This window comes from Poecilia formosa, unplaced genomic scaffold, assembly GCF_000485575.1.
Source record: "Poecilia formosa unplaced genomic scaffold, Poecilia_formosa-5.1.2 Scaffold124, whole genome shotgun sequence".
NCBI lineage: Eukaryota > Metazoa > Chordata > Actinopteri > Cyprinodontiformes > Poeciliidae > Poecilia > Poecilia formosa.
In genome coordinates this window covers 712,785-727,752 of record NW_006800063.1, presented here as the reverse complement: position 1 = coordinate 727,752, position 14,968 = coordinate 712,785, and the positions used below count along the sequence as shown (strand labels likewise).

The 14,968-nt window shown below is 40.5% G+C and overlaps 2 protein-coding genes across 4 annotated transcripts in view; one reads left to right on the top strand and one right to left on the bottom strand.

Annotated features, from left to right (window-relative positions):
* Nucleotides 1-544: 544 nt before the first annotated feature.
* LOC103144326 (protein FAM72A) lies at nucleotides 545-5,043 on the bottom strand. Its single transcript, XM_007561252.2, has 4 exons — nucleotides 4,499-5,043; nucleotides 4,233-4,310; nucleotides 3,687-3,811; nucleotides 545-2,969 (listed from the first exon to the last, which is right to left on the bottom strand). Exons 1-4 carry the CDS (start codon nucleotides 4,648-4,650, stop codon nucleotides 2,875-2,877), a joined length of 450 nt encoding a protein of 149 aa, XP_007561314.1. The 5' UTR covers nucleotides 4,651-5,043; the 3' UTR covers nucleotides 545-2,874.
* Nucleotides 5,044-7,962: 2,919 nt separating this feature from the next.
* Nucleotides 7,963-14,968, top strand: part of srgap2 (SLIT-ROBO Rho GTPase activating protein 2) — a 59,387-nt gene continuing 52,381 nt past the window's right edge. For 2 of the 3 annotated variants that reach the window (XM_007561248.2, XM_007561247.2), the window contains exon 1: nucleotides 7,968-8,543. In XM_007561248.2, coding sequence (XP_007561310.1) covers nucleotides 8,477-8,543 — 67 coding nt within the window. In that variant the 5' untranslated portion in view covers nucleotides 7,968-8,476. Of the gene's footprint in view, nucleotides 8,544-14,968 lie in introns of all 3 variants that reach the window. The other variant, XM_007561250.2, reaches the window with a different exon arrangement.

Below are 14,968 nucleotides of genomic sequence, written 5' to 3'. Positions count from 1 at the left end.
TTCCCAGTCAGTGGTGATTTAGTGAGGCATTTCATCTGCTGATGTCAGTAACGCTGTGTTTTATCGAGACCAAAAATCAGCAGAGCCATCCGTCTCAGAGTTTTAGATCGAACGCTGCAAATAGGTAAAAACAAACAAAACCTGATGGAAAAAATAATGGCATCAAGATCATTTGGGAAAAAAAAAAAAGTTTATTAACTTAACAAGCATACAAAACAACAAATCAATTTTTAAACTACCAGTGCAGTTTTAGTGCAATTCCAAAATATATAGATTATATCCATTTTCCATATGGGCATTGTTAATCAACTGTCAGAAATAACCGTTTAAGTAATTTGATTATCTTTTAAACAATTATCCTAGCCAGAGGAAATTCACACGTCATACCATCTTGAGGTAAAACTGTACACATCCAACCCTTAATGTACAAAACAAAGCACTAAAGATTGACACGTTAAATATTGAACGGAAATATTAGCACAATACAAATCGATGCATTTGTTAGACTTAAAAAAAAAGAAAAGAAAAAAAACAGTACTTTTGGTTTTTGAGTTTAATAAATATATAGGTAATGCACCATTTCAAACATAGACAGAAATTGGTCTGAAAAGATACAGACTGTCAGTTTCCATTTAAAAATAAAAAGAAGATTTTTCTCATTAAATGCGTTTCTTTTTTTTCCGAATTAAAAGCTGCAGCATTGAAGAACGTGGGGGCAAAGTGACTTATTTAGTCATATTATTTATCCTCAGCCTTCAGGTTAAAAAAAATAAAATAAAAATGTGTTAATAAAACATTCAATGTTCGATTCCTCAACAGCGATTGCAGACGCCACAAGTAAGTTTCATTAATTTCTTACTGAATGAGAATCTTTCTGTAACTTTAAGACCGGATCATAGAATTACACGGCGAAGATGCGAGAGCAAAGAGTTCAAAGACGCAAAAAAACAACAAATACACAGAGAGTACTTGCTTTTAGTTGGGTCCTGGTCGCATCCACCTTTCAAAATTTCCTACTCTTGCAAGATTTGTGCACAGCTTCACCGTAAATGAAATGGAGTCGTCCTTTTAAAAGGACCAGCCAAGTATCGCTTCATATCCACCAGAGAAACACTTTGTACCCATTTCACAATTAATTTTATGGTCGTTTTCCATGTTTTGCCAACTTAATATTTTCTGGTTTGTGTAGGAGCCAGTCTGTCAGAACCGCAATTAGTGGAAATGGGGTGGAATTTAATGTCTTCAATAAATATATTATAAGTAATGTAAAATATTTGGAGTTTTAGCATTTTTGTGATTCTGCTTCTACAGAATTAATCAGTTAATTACTCAATTAATTAAACTACTGCACAATGGCCTAATGAAGGTATGAACGGTTTGCTTACAGGTAAAAAAAAAATAAAAAATACATGTACGAAGGGAGAAAATGGCAACATGGAGGTATGAACTGGCCAAGGAGCAGTTTGACCCAGAAGCCCTTTGAGTCTGAACTCTGACCTGCTGGTTCTTTCTGTCCAACGAACAGAATCGGACTGTGCTTCATTGTCGGCAAACACAATATGAAACAGGTTCCAACCCTAAAAGGTGTAAGCTTCACCATTCAGTGTGGCATGCTGAACAGTTTCTCTAAAAAAAAAAAAAACATCTGAGGAGCTCTGTAGATCGATGTATAAATTGCATGACTAAAGCCCGTTTATAAAAGGCAAATATTTTAACGATCCATGATTATCCCCCTTGGCTGACTTGTTTTTCCCTCCTCAGGTGCTGCAGGTACGATGTTGCATAAATAAACTCGCCATGGAACCCGACACCCTTGCAAAGCTTATTGTTTTATACATTCCCTCATTTCAGAAAATTGGTTTCCCCTCATTTATATGTAGATATAAATGTATGTTTTAACTCAGCAGTTAATTCAGTTTCTTTTTTTTTTGTTCAATCACATATTCCTCAAGTTAGTACGTTAGTAAGGAAAACTGCTATGGTCTGGTTTACCTTGGGGTTAAATACTAAATACACTGCCATCACAAGTGTACAAAGCAAAAAAAAAAAAAATACAAATAATAAAATAAATTTATGCATGGTAACATCTTTCACTTGTATACAATTTGAAATTGTATGGTACCCTAAATACTATGTGCCCTTTGAAAAAGCAAGGAACGTGTACATCATTTAATATTTGTGCCATTTCTCTAATATGTGAGATTCAAAAAGCACTCGAGGTTTCATTCAGCACCAAGCCACACAGCGAGAACACATATAGGCCTTTAAGACACAGCTCTCAATCACAGCATGTTATCTGTACAGATCACAACTGGGTGAGCTGTGGCCATCCTTTCACAGAGTCTGAACTAAAGTAAACGCCATCTTGTTTCGCTTCTTCTGCTTTACTTGTAGCTAAACACAAAGTAAACTCAATATGTAGCCGACGAGATCGTCCTCCCATCTCCTCGGCTACATATTTTACAATACCCTAAAGAATTTGTTTGTTTTTTTTTCAATCTGTGCTTTAACTTTGTAAATTAAAGAAGAGAAAGGCATGGCCACAGCTTAAAGGGTAACTCAACAAAAACTTTGGCGCGCCTCTGCTTCACAGCCACGCCCCAGTGACGTCACAGCAGGTGTTCTCCGCTACCCGTCAAAGACGAAACACCTGCTGCAGCATCAGTTTGACTAATGACTAGAAGCTGCAGTCACGGCCCACACAGAGGATTACAGCAGAGCTCATCAGCCTTATGCGATTCAGTGTTCAGTTACCCTTTAATGCTTCTCTTTTTGGTCTCCTCCCAGCATAGTCTGTACACTCTTCCAGCTCCACCTTCCCCAGTTAATGAATGTCGTTCCACTAGGTTCCTCTTGCATTGTCCATGTTGCACTCTACCTAATGCACTCCTCCTCCGACGGGCTTTCTGATTCTTCGTTTTCACTGTCGTCCAACTCTGGAAGATCTCCCCAGAGGAGCAGATTCAGACCTGCAAGGATATTTAGGTGAAAAAAATAAAAATAAAAAAATAAATAAATAATGAAATATTTAACAGGAAGACACTACATGTTTACAACAGCCCACATTGGCACCCTCTGCAATGATGTGGAAACAGTTAAACTGAATTGATCTTTCACTGCAACTGCATTTACATAACTTTAAGTTAGAAATTCTGAAAACAGCAAGTCTTTTGAGAAGATGGCTGTAAGGATCAGCCATTGGTACGAACAAGAAGTGATTGGAGCAAAAACTGCAGGTGAAGGCCTTCTGACAAAAACAACCACTGTGTGCGATGAAATAAATGTGGATCCTCGTTCTATTGCAATCTGTGGAACAAAAATGACCATCTGGGTAACGTGATATTTATACCCCAAGAAAACAGGCGATAATAAATTGCTAAATATAAATTCAAAGAGACGCTGTGAAATTTTATAAAGTCTAAATTTCAGATGCATTTATTTTATCCAAATAGTTGAATGCTACTGATGATTTTATTGAAAAGCGATTTCTTTGCATGGTAGTTTTTCCAACTGATGGAAAGGAGTGAAATTTCAAAGGTTGGTTTTTTTTCCAACCTTATTCTTCAGCAGTAAAAGAAAAGTTTATTTTAAGGTGTTTTGCACATCTTTAACAGCGGGGCCTGAAGAAAAAAGTACCTGGTTAAAAAAAAAAAATGATAAAAGAGGGATGGGGGGCTTATACTAACCCGTAGCATCAAGTCTGTTGAGAGTGGACACAGCGTCGCTGTTGAACATCCAGAAATGGCCGTTGTTACATGACAGCAAGCAGGGTTTGCAGGGGGCAACCACATGATAACCCACAACATTGCCACTGTGAGCAGGAGTTAGAGGGAATAAAGAAGAAACCACAGGTCAGCACTTTTCCTGGGGACATGTGTGAAAAGTGCTAACTCCACTAGTGGCTGCCTATTATCTGCCAGGTGTTTGTTTTTGTCCTGTGTACAACAACAACAAAAGACTGGGAATACAAAAGAGGCTCAAACTCTGCTGCAATGTGAATTCACCTGAAATATACAGCAATGAAACTGCTTGGCAACTATTCCGATCATTTTAAGTGGAAACTTAAAATGCAGGTATTCCACTAGTAGTTCGTTCAAGTAGCAAGTGGGAAATTAAAGCAAGTAGCGTTTCACTTATATAACAAACAAAAAAAAAAAACATAAACAAGCCTCATTTCCGAGCTAAAATAAAGCCTATTGATATCCTTGAAGACAACGATACTGTGAACATACCATTTGAGACATGCAATGTCTCTCAGTTTGCATTTGCAGCTCTCAGTCGAGTAGCAGCTGGCCACAAAGTCAACAGTTCTGACGGGAGGAAGCATTCAAATAGACACATAAGGCATTAAACACCTGTATAAAAATAACATCGACACTTGCTACACATAATACTTTCGTGGAAATATTTTACTGAGCAACACTTCTTGAAGCTAATTCCATCCCAGCAGCGGACATAAACAGAGGCTAGCAGCTAGGCTAATCCAGTTAGCACCTACCTGTTTGGAGGTATATCCGTGGAAAAGAGCTCAACTTCGGTGTCCGCAAGGAGCACAGCCTTCATCCCCCTGGTGCACAACAGACTGTCACAGAAGATGCAGTTCACCTGGGCCACGCATTTGTTCTTAAAGCTGGCGTTGGACGTGGACATTGTTGTTTAGCTAACAAAGATAAACCCCTCTCGCTGTTCAAGCCGGTGGTGTTAAACCAGTGTGGATCGGGTAAATGGTAGACGATTAACGTTTACTGTGGATGCGGCAACGGCGAATGGTCTAACGTCCTTGTACAAAAACGTTAGTCGTTTTGTTTTTTTCACCCCTCAGCGCTAAAACGGAAGACAGGTAACGGTACCTAAGAGGAATAGATACAGATAATAACCGCAAAACGACCGCTACATTGAAACCGGTTAGCTTTATTATTTAAAAATAACTAATATCGCCTTTTTATTCAGCTATCTCGAGATCCATGCAGATATACTTAACAGCTAACTCAGTAGCTGTCAGCTTTGTTTACAACTTCCTGGTGTTTAACGACACTTCCTAAAACCACGTTTAAAAGACCCTACATCGGATTCTCATTGGATGATTGTTGCAGGAGCTAATCTTATTGGCCAGTTTTTTTTACAGGACCCGAATTTGATTGGTTGAAAAATCAAAGTTGAAAAGCCCTCAGTAAATAATGTAAAGATCCATTTGTTAAGTGAAATGCCATTTAAATCTCATGCCACTGTTTTAGGAGCTAAAAGCTGGTCCGCATCATTTGTCAGCCAACGAGACAGAAAGTGGTGTTCCGGGTAGGCGGGGTTTGCGCAACCATTTCATCCAGTGCATCAGGGGCATAAACGTGCAGATCCATCGTTGAATTCTTCTACCTTGTTGCTAAAATATAGAATAATAAAGGACAGAAAAAGTAAGTAACATGCGAAACATCGCTCTCTGACACGGTACAAGTCAAAACAAAACAGAACAAAGTTATGATCACTTAAGCACTTAACGAAAGTTGTTTAGTGAGTGGGACTGTGCACACCAGAAGAACAATTTACTGTACATCATCTGATGATGTGTAACTCTTAATTGGTATGGTATGGCATAGTGTGATATGGTAAAGGTCGTGGTATTTGATTGGAAGAGTTGAGATTACATTTGGTTATCTGTTGTTTCAAAATCCTACTCATGGGCAGATAAGGCAATGGCTGAAAAGATTCTCTAAAAAAAACATATTGTGATGTATCTTTTTTTCTCTTGGCGTTGACAACAACAGATAATTTTCAATGTTTCCTTGATTAGAATCACATCAGACTGGGTCAAGCTAGAGAAATAAAGTTTGGACTGAGTCGTTCTACAGTGGTAGCAAGTGGTTTAAAACTGATTTTGTGATTGGGAAATCCTTTGCCATTTGGGGCATTCATAGTTGGGGTTTTTTGCGTCTTATCCAAGGTGCCACTCATGCAAGGAACATTTCTGTCCAGGCTGTTTATTGGCCAAGATATTATCTCTTGTTAGTCTGTATTTTGTTGCCGCCTGCTCGTGTTGCCAGTGACATAATAAACTCTGTGAAATAATTTCTTCCCACCAAACTTGAATCAAAACAGTTAAATATCAGAATATGAATGCTGATGTGTTAAAGCTTTCTTCTGATAATGTGATTAATGTTTGAACAATCATATCAATATTTTAAAGATAATAAATTGGGGTATTCCCCCAATACTACATGTTCAGGTTTTGTACTGCATTTTGAATTTTCACACAATTTGTTTTGGAAATCTCCACACGATAAAAACAAAAACAGTTGATTTTATCATTGTGTCGTAGGCAAAGTTTGCTTTGTGTTTTGAATATATGTGCTATTTAGCAGATTATGTTGGCTCGCTACTTGACCTTTGTCAATATGCTGTTCTCAAAATGTATGGTATAAAAAATTTGTTATAGCACAATTTATTCAACATATTTGCTCTATTCTGATCACACCAATCAACAAGCCACGCGCTAAATTAATAAATGTTCTTAGTCATTTATTAATTTAAACCTAGTACTGTCACCCTCACATACAGTGACTGTAAGGGGCGCTGTTTCTGCAAAGGTGTTGTGCAATGTTCACCACTGAAACAAATACTGATCGATTAAGTATTATCTAAACACATATCTGAAACACGCATCCCCACCGTGATGTCAACAAGTGAAGCATTTAGAAGTGTGTAATAAATTGAAATTTAAAGGAATAAAAATTTTAATCGGCTATTTTTTTCATGAGACATTACCGCCTCATGTTCAAACGTCTAAATGAAGAGAAAACAAAAACACACAACTGAACGTTCTCAAAGTCAAATAAAATCTGATCACTTGGATTATTTGATGTCATCCGTGCATGTGGAAGCTTGTTAGATTTTATTTAGATTTTTTTTAATTGTAAACAATGTCTTACAGCAAAAGACATTGTTTATGTTATTGTTACACAAAAGACATAACCAATATCTTTTGCTTATATCTGAAGACAAAAACAAAGACAAACTGACATGTTGTTGAGTGGCAAATTGGACTGTTTAGTGAAATGCTCCCTTACAGACTTCTTCTGCTTTTGTTTTCTCGTCGCAATTAATCAAACAAATTCTCAAACTAGAGAGTGCTGAACCAAAGTGCTTTCCACTGGTGCGGTATTAATAATAAAAAAAAAAAAATAGAGATCAGGATAAAAACAGGTGGAAACAAAACAAGTAATTAGACAACGTAGGTAAAAACATGAACTTGTTTGGCATAAATATAGACAGGACGGAGAACTCCAGGGAATGCTCATCATTGTGTCGTTGATATTGGCTTTCATTCTGATTTTATGGAGTTTCAGAGCTTTAGAAATGCCATTATAATCCTTCCCTGACTGATGTATATTATATTAGTGAATTATTTCTCAAGATGTGCTGCGTTTTGAGACTTATGTTATCAGTCAAGTTGCAGTTTTGATTATTATTTATTTATTTTTTTAATTTACAGGCCTGGCAGTAATCTTTCTTGGGTGTAACTGGTGAAATGTAATAATAATAATAATAATAATAAACAAAAACAAAAAAAACAATGGTTAACCAGACATAATTCATAACTCAACAACATAAAGCTATATTTTCAGATAGTTTGATTAGAATAGCTTCCCCCACCCTCTTATTAAATCATTGAAAACTGATTGTTCCAGTACCTCAAATTTCCTTGGTTTGATATTAAAATTAGCCCGAGAATCTGGAACGTTTGTTGAAGTGTAACAACAACGCACAAACAATAAAAAATCTGAAAGGGTAGCATAGCTTTTCACTGCTCTGGGAACCAAAGAAAAATAATCTGGCGGTTAACTTAAGAAAAAAAAAACTCTTTACTTCATCGTGGAGGTAAGTCGTTGCTCGCTTTGCCTGTGTGAGTTCTACCCATGTGTGCATGCAGGCATCCATGCTTGTCCTGCGCAGTAGAGCTGACCAACACTCCATCACCACTTTGGTTTCCTGCCTCTTTCTCTCTCGCTTCAGGAGGAGGAGGAGGAAGAAGAACAGATCAGTTGAGTTTAGACAGGCGGGCGGGCACCAACGCGAGAGTTCTTCGCCATCAGAGGAAGTTTTAGAAGAGCTTACTTATGAACTCTATGTGTTAGGTTTTATTTTATTTTTTTTGTTTGTTTGTTTTTTTTCCTTTATGAAGGGAATGAATCTTTTTCCACTTGAAGTTTTTTTCACCACAACCGGTTTTGAGGAGGCGGTGAGGCAGGAGCAGCAGCAGCAGCAGCAGCAGCCGCGCCAAACTCACAATGCGCCCTGAGTGAGCCGAGGCAGGGAGACAATACAGACCGGAGCTGCCATCTCTCCACCCGGGATCTCCCCGTTTTTGGGCTTTTTTTTTTTTTTTACTTCTTCTCTCTTCTGAACGTTGTTCCGGAAAGGCGGTTAAGCGAGCGGTTCAGAGTGGGGGGGGAAAACAAGTGGGATCTGATCTCCAAACTCAGCCATGACGTCTCCGGCGAAATTCCGAAAGGACAAGGAGATCGTGGCCGAATATGAAACTCAAGTTAAAGGTACAACTTTTTAATAATAATAAAAAAAATGCATTTCGCTGCACAAAGTGAAGCAATGTCGCGTCAACCTCCCTCCGCTTCCTTACTATAATATTTCCTTTGGATCGGCGTGTTATTTTCTCCCTCTACCTCTGTGTCTGCGCCCTCACCTATCACTCCTGCTCCTTTTTAATTGCGCCGACCCTTTGCGAAAAACGAATTTGTCGCCAGGCAGACGTATCAGATGTCTACTATTTAATTAATTGGAGTCATTTAAAGGGTAATTATGATGTCTCCAAGCGTGTGATCGCATGGGTAAGAGGCAGCGCATAGATGGCTAACAAAGGCAGGGGGAGGAAGGGGGAAAAAAAACGCGCAGAAATCAGAGGTGTAGTCCAGATGTGGCCTCAGCGGTCTGTTATAGGGAGAGAGAGAGAGAAAAAGCATATGCAAAGGTGATGTGTAGTAGAAACAGGAGGAGGAGGGTGGAGGGGGGGTTCAACACAAGCTGGGGTGTAGGGCGTTTTCTTTCCCTCGCTGCATGTCTCCTGCTTGTCTGCCTCGCTATTCTGCATTATGCTCCTCGTTTATGGGTTAAACACACATTGCAATTAAAAAATGGGAGGCATGCTCATTGATTACAGCTCATCTACAGGTTAGGCTGGTAAAAAAAAGAAAAAAGAAAAAAAAAAGAAAAGGAAAAATCAGATTGTACTGATTGGGTTCTGTTGTGGCTTGGTCTATGAGAGTTAAAGTGACTGCTTATCTGATCTGTGAGGTTTATGTGGTTCATACCTCAAGCTGCAGAAAAAAAAGGAAAAAGAAAATCAGGGGTGGCTGGTAGGGGGAAGAGGGGATGAAGACAGGATATGATCCTCCCATGTGAACAGCCTGTGTACTCCAAGCTCTGCCACCGCTGGTGCTAGATCACTTGATAAGATGGGCCATCATCATCACCACTTCTCACCTCCATTTAGGACCGGTCTGATCCCTTCTTCCTACTTGCACTGTCACCCTCAGGCGCTCCCCCCCTCCCCTGTTTCCTCAGAAAGAAACTGCTTTCCACGATCAACTTGTTTTGCCAGGGCTGGATTAGTCAGCCGCAAGGGGAAGAGGCATAAATTATGCCGTTGGACTGGAATTTCTTGTGTTAGAGTACACAAATTGAAAGGAAAACACGAGGTGAGCGTTTAGGTGTGGAGCCTTGGAACACCGTTTTCCTTTGGAAAAGGCTCACGTCTTCAGAAGATAGACGCGCAGCTCTCAGACGACTCAGACCGATGACAAGAAAGGGAAACTCGATGATCATCGGTTCTGATTGTAAAGGATTGCAAACTGGGCTTCGTTTGGATTGCAAGTGACTAATAACACTGATAAACGAGCAGGGTCTTCTAAATCTTTGACTAATAAAATCTGAAAAGTGTGGGTTGCCTCCTTTACTCTCATGACCCCTAGACCCTAGATCGACATGTTTTTCAAGCTCAGTTTAAGACGGCTGTTCTGGGATGACCTCAGAAGGTCTGTATCGGAGTTATGGAGACGTCTGAGTGTGAGCTGTGTCCTTGGAAGAATTTCCATCTGTGTCGGTGCAAAGTTGACGGATAGATGCTCAAACAGACTCCCATCAGTGCAAGGTGGTCCCATGGAGTCAAATACAAAGTCATGTTAAAATTTTCAGGTTTTTTTCTTGTAAAAACATTGGAGAACCATTATGTAAAGTTAAATAAAATGTATAGATTTTTTTTTTTTTACTTTAAAGTGACAAAGTGGCAAAACACGCTGAGGAGTGGCCTGCATGTTTCCCCACATTGGTTATTTGCTTCGTTGTCCGTACTAGCATAGGTTGCTAGCTTACAGGCGTTTCCTGTAAACTGAACAAGGCCATAGGAGAATTTTAACTGCAATGACTCACGTCACTATTAACCTGCTTCCTCTCTGCCTGTTTGAAAACTCTTGTGAAGTCACCCCCACTCTACCATCAGTATCTGTGTCTTAATCTCCCTCTGGACAGCTGTTTAAGCTGGGCAGTCGGCGCGAAGGCTTTCTTTGTCGTCACGGCGTTGTGACGGCTGCCCGCCACGCATGTCACACTGTGGACTTAATGTTTGTCCATCGACCCACTGCATCGATTCCTACAGTCGTTTACTCCACTGCTCCCCCGGTGACCAGCTGCACTGCTGCTCTGCCTCCACTATAACACTGCACATTTTTTACACATTTGAACTTATGGAAAGGTAAACCTGCATATCCGCATAGTTGCTTTTTTTTTTTTTTATGTGCTCTACGTGTGTTGATTTGTCTGCTGATAATGCGTGCAGTCTGTCTGGATGCAGGGGCAGTTTGTCATGCTGTTTATGGTTGTGTAACCGAGGGGATACCTTTCTGAAAAGAAAATGCTTTGCTGCAGCAACACACTGCAGCATCGCGGGGGAAAATAAATGCAAGTCCTTCTGTGGATTCCAGATAAGCTTGCCGCAGAAGTAGCAGCACAAGTATGCACCGGTCCTCACAAATAGCTTTCGCATTGCAAATTGACCACCTAATGAATCTACTTAGCCTGACTATTTAAGAGTTATGCTGTAGCTGTTACCTCTTCAGCCTGGTAGTGTTTATATCGCCCACTATCACACTTTACTGCACTATATATGTCCAGAATGGTTTCAGTTAAGAGTGAAGTCACTTCGGTCTGCCATTCCTATTCGGTTTTCACTGCTTCTTTTTTTTAGATTTTCTTCTAGTTTTCACTTCCTTGTCTGTGCTTTACGTAAAAAAAAAAAAAAAAAAAGAAATACCCATAAATCCAGATAAGACAGTGTTGGCTCTAACAGATATTGTTCTGTTGCAGACTGACTGAAGAATGTTGCCGTTAATGCGTTCGTGCACATTGATGCTTTGGTGCCCTCATCCCTCTCTGAATCTACTGTACTTCACACAGATGGAGTGCTGATATGGGATTCTGGCTGAGGAGAGGAATGTTCCTACTTGCTTAGGAACAGGGTGTGTTTGTTAGTGTATGCGTATGAATGTGTGTGTGTGTGTGTGTGTGTGTGTGTGTGCACGCATTTAAAGGGACACAAATAGGTAAAAGGAAAAAAATTGCAGAATACAGAGGGGAAAAAAGAAACAGACATGGCAAGAACGGCAGCGAGAGGGAACGAGGGGATCTCTCAAACAGGGGATAAAATACAGACGACCTGTTAGAAACGCGGCTGAAACAGTTAAGGAGTGTGGCTTTTGTTTTATCCGGTATTAGGGATTTTACATTTGAGTTCATCTTTTTGAAGCATAAAAAGAAACTGATTTTTTTTATTTTTTTTTTTTTTTTATTATTATTTTCAAAAATAACAAAAAAATTGTGAGGTACTTGTGTTCAGCCCTTCCGAGTCACTTTGTTAAACCCTGAGCCACTGGACTCGCTGGCTTTTGAGGTATTCCTCCAACGGCTTTAACCAAAAACAATTTTTAACCCGATAGCTGAAACTCAGTCCAACTGGACGGTGAGTGTATGTGTGGACATACATTTCCAAGTCTCCCTCACAAATGACCAATTGGATTTGGCTCTGGACTTTCACTGAGCCATTCGAACTGATAAATATGCCTTGACCTAAAACATTTCACTGTTGCTCCGGCTTGCTTGTTTGAAGATTGTTGTCCTGCTGGAAAACGAATCTCCGCCCCGGTGTGGAATCTGTTGTAGCCTCTCACTGGTTTCCTTCCAGAATTGCTCTGCGTTTGGCTCCATCTACCTTCCCAGTAACTTAATTGCTGAAGAAAAGCATCCCCCGCAGCATGATGCAGCCGCCACCCTTTTTTTTGTTAGGATTTAGGATGCTTTCTCCATCTGTACATGTTGGTTTTCTTGCTTGCGTTGCAAAAACATATTGCGCCTTCTCCCACATGTTGGTTGTCTCCTTCACATGGTTCGTAGCAAACGGGAAACAGGACTTTTCATGGCCTTCTTTCAGCAGTGACTGTCTTGTTTCCACTCCTTCATAAAGGCCAGGCTGGTGGAGTGGACGGGTCACAGTCACCATGTGTCCAGATTGTCCCACCTGAGCTGTGGACATCTGCAGCTCAACCAGAGTCGCCATGGAAATGGTTTGTGCACTGATGTTATTTTTTCAAATCTCTGAGGTCTTTACACTGAGATTGGATCACACACAAGTGGATGTCATTCACTCATTAAGAGACTTTGGAGGGCAGTTTGTCGTGTTTTGGTGAATGACATCAGAATAACTTGAGATGGTTCAATGCTTGCCGTCCATTGAACATTTTGGAAATACTTTATTTGAAGCGGTGTGCATAAGACTGTCATGACACTGTCATGAACATGACATAGCATCTGTTACGAGCATGAAGGAGTCTTCATGAATGTTTATGACTGCTGTCATGAAGTGTAAATAATGACACTTTTAAAGCAAAGTTGTAATGAAACTTCCATTAAAAGTGTCATCATTTACTGAATGACACTTCATGACAACAATCATAAACATTCATAAAGATTCCTTCATGTTCATAACAGATGCTATGTCATGTTTATGACAGTGACATGCCAGTCTTATGCACACCGCTTCAAATAAAGTGCAACCAAGATTTAAAAAAATAAAAAATCAGCATTTTCCCTTCCACTTCACAACCTCTGTGTTGCTCTGTCCGATTAAAATCCCTAATGTAATATACTGAAGTTTATTTTCACTGCAAATTCAGGGATGGAGTAGATTTGTTTAGGGATTAGAGCCTGAACAGTGCGTCTGCCTGCGTGTTCGTTACTGAGCTCCGTGCTGACAAGGCAGCTGTGGAAACGTATGATTTAGGATAAAAGACTGCTTTCACTGCCACACAATGGGAGAGAAGTGGTGACACAGAGCGGGTCTGTGGATCTGTGTCTTCGTCTCATTGAAGCCCCGTGCTTGGGCCATACGTTGAGGCGACAGCTGTAATTTATTAAACCAAACAACGGTGGAAAAAGACGTACACGACGGCTCCGCGTCGGATGCGTGTGGCTGAAAACGCGCAGCGGATTCGGATCGTGTTCAAATCGAGGCGATTCAGAGGGTCAGCCGTAAAACGCGTAGCATTTACTTCCTGTAGCCCCGCGCAAGTGCGCTGATTGAAACTGCTGACATAGCTCAAAATAATCAGACAGGAAGGAAGGATGTTTGTGTAAAACAGGAACACACATGGATCATACAGAAGTGTGCGAAGCTTCCTGTTTAGACCCACGGCTTTGTGTTTGGCCAAAGGAATCAGCTGCCTCTCACATAACACACACACACACACATACATGCACACACACACATAAAGCTGCAGGACTTTGTGGTCTGTGAGGCTTATTTTGAACCTGCAGTTACCATTCTTGCACCCTAAAATAAAAAGCAATAGAATGAGACAGACAGCCTCCTCCATCCGTGGTGTGGCAAAAGAACAGTAGTCCAAACCAGGTGTCCCTGGCTGTAGGATGTGTGTGTGTGTCTGTGTGTGTGTGCTGTGTCAGCACTTGACCAGGCGCTTATTGATTTCCTGCTTCCTCCGACTGTTTGCTTTCTTATTCTTTGCTGCTCGATATGAAAATTTACTGCCGCACCTGAGAGAAAACACGCAGCAGCACTACATCTGCTCGCTCTGTAAGTGCTGAGGTGGCCTCCTGCAGTGGACTCACTAACGTGTGTGTGTGTGTGTGTGTGTGTGTGTGTGTGTTGAGCTAAACTCTGGTTGAACAGGTCAGCTTTTGTGCAACGTCACTCAAACAGGCACAAAAACTCAAATTAGTTCATGTAAGGCACAAAGTCGCTCACAGCCGCGCTCGGCCCTGCGGGCTTGCTGGATTTGTTGTTACCTGCTGCGGCATTTAATTTAATTTAATTTAATTTTTTGCATAATGTCAACTGTCGCATTCCTCTGAGACAGTTGGTTTATGTGAGATGACAAAGTGGTGGTGCAGAAGAAGTTGCTACATGCCTTGCGTTTGTGTTTGCGGGCTCCGCGGTTGGGACGTTACACCGTCTTCTCAAATGATTTTTGTTTCGAGGTGTGAGGGATGTCATTTATTAAACTATTTGGATGTTTGTAAAAGGTGAAAACTGAATTTGGAAAAATTGAAGATCAACTCTCATGAGTCCCTCTATAATTCAGCAGCAGCCAGGACAACAGACCACGATTTCCAATCAGCCGTGGCATCGTCGTCAGGGCTGCTGATCATCTAAAAAAAAAAAAAACTTCATTCCTCATTTCTACAGTTTATTTCATTCGACATTTGGTCAAAATTCATGCCATATTGTCCTCCTTTCTTCCCCACTGTGTTTTCCTCCGTGGTGTTTGTCAGTTGTCGTGAAATATGACCCTCGTCCTCCTATGACAACCCTAAAACCTATAATCTGCAACCCTTGATTACAGTATACGCCTCACGTATCGTGCGTGTGTGCATGCCTCACCCTCTCCTGCTGGAC

Bases quoted from the DNA above. Each gene is read 5' to 3' on its own strand.
- LOC103144326 (XM_007561252.2), bottom strand. From the start codon at position 4,650: ATGTCCACGTCCAACGCCAGCTTTAAGAACAAATGCGTGGCCCAGGTG. The intron at 4,311-4,498 runs GTAGGTGCTAAC...TCCTCCCGTCAG, and splicing joins ACGGATATACCTCCAAACAG to AACTGTTGACTTTGTGGCCA. The intron at 3,812-4,232 runs GTATGTTCACAG...TCCTGCTCACAG, and splicing joins GACATTGCATGTCTCAAATG to TGGCAATGTTGTGGGTTATC.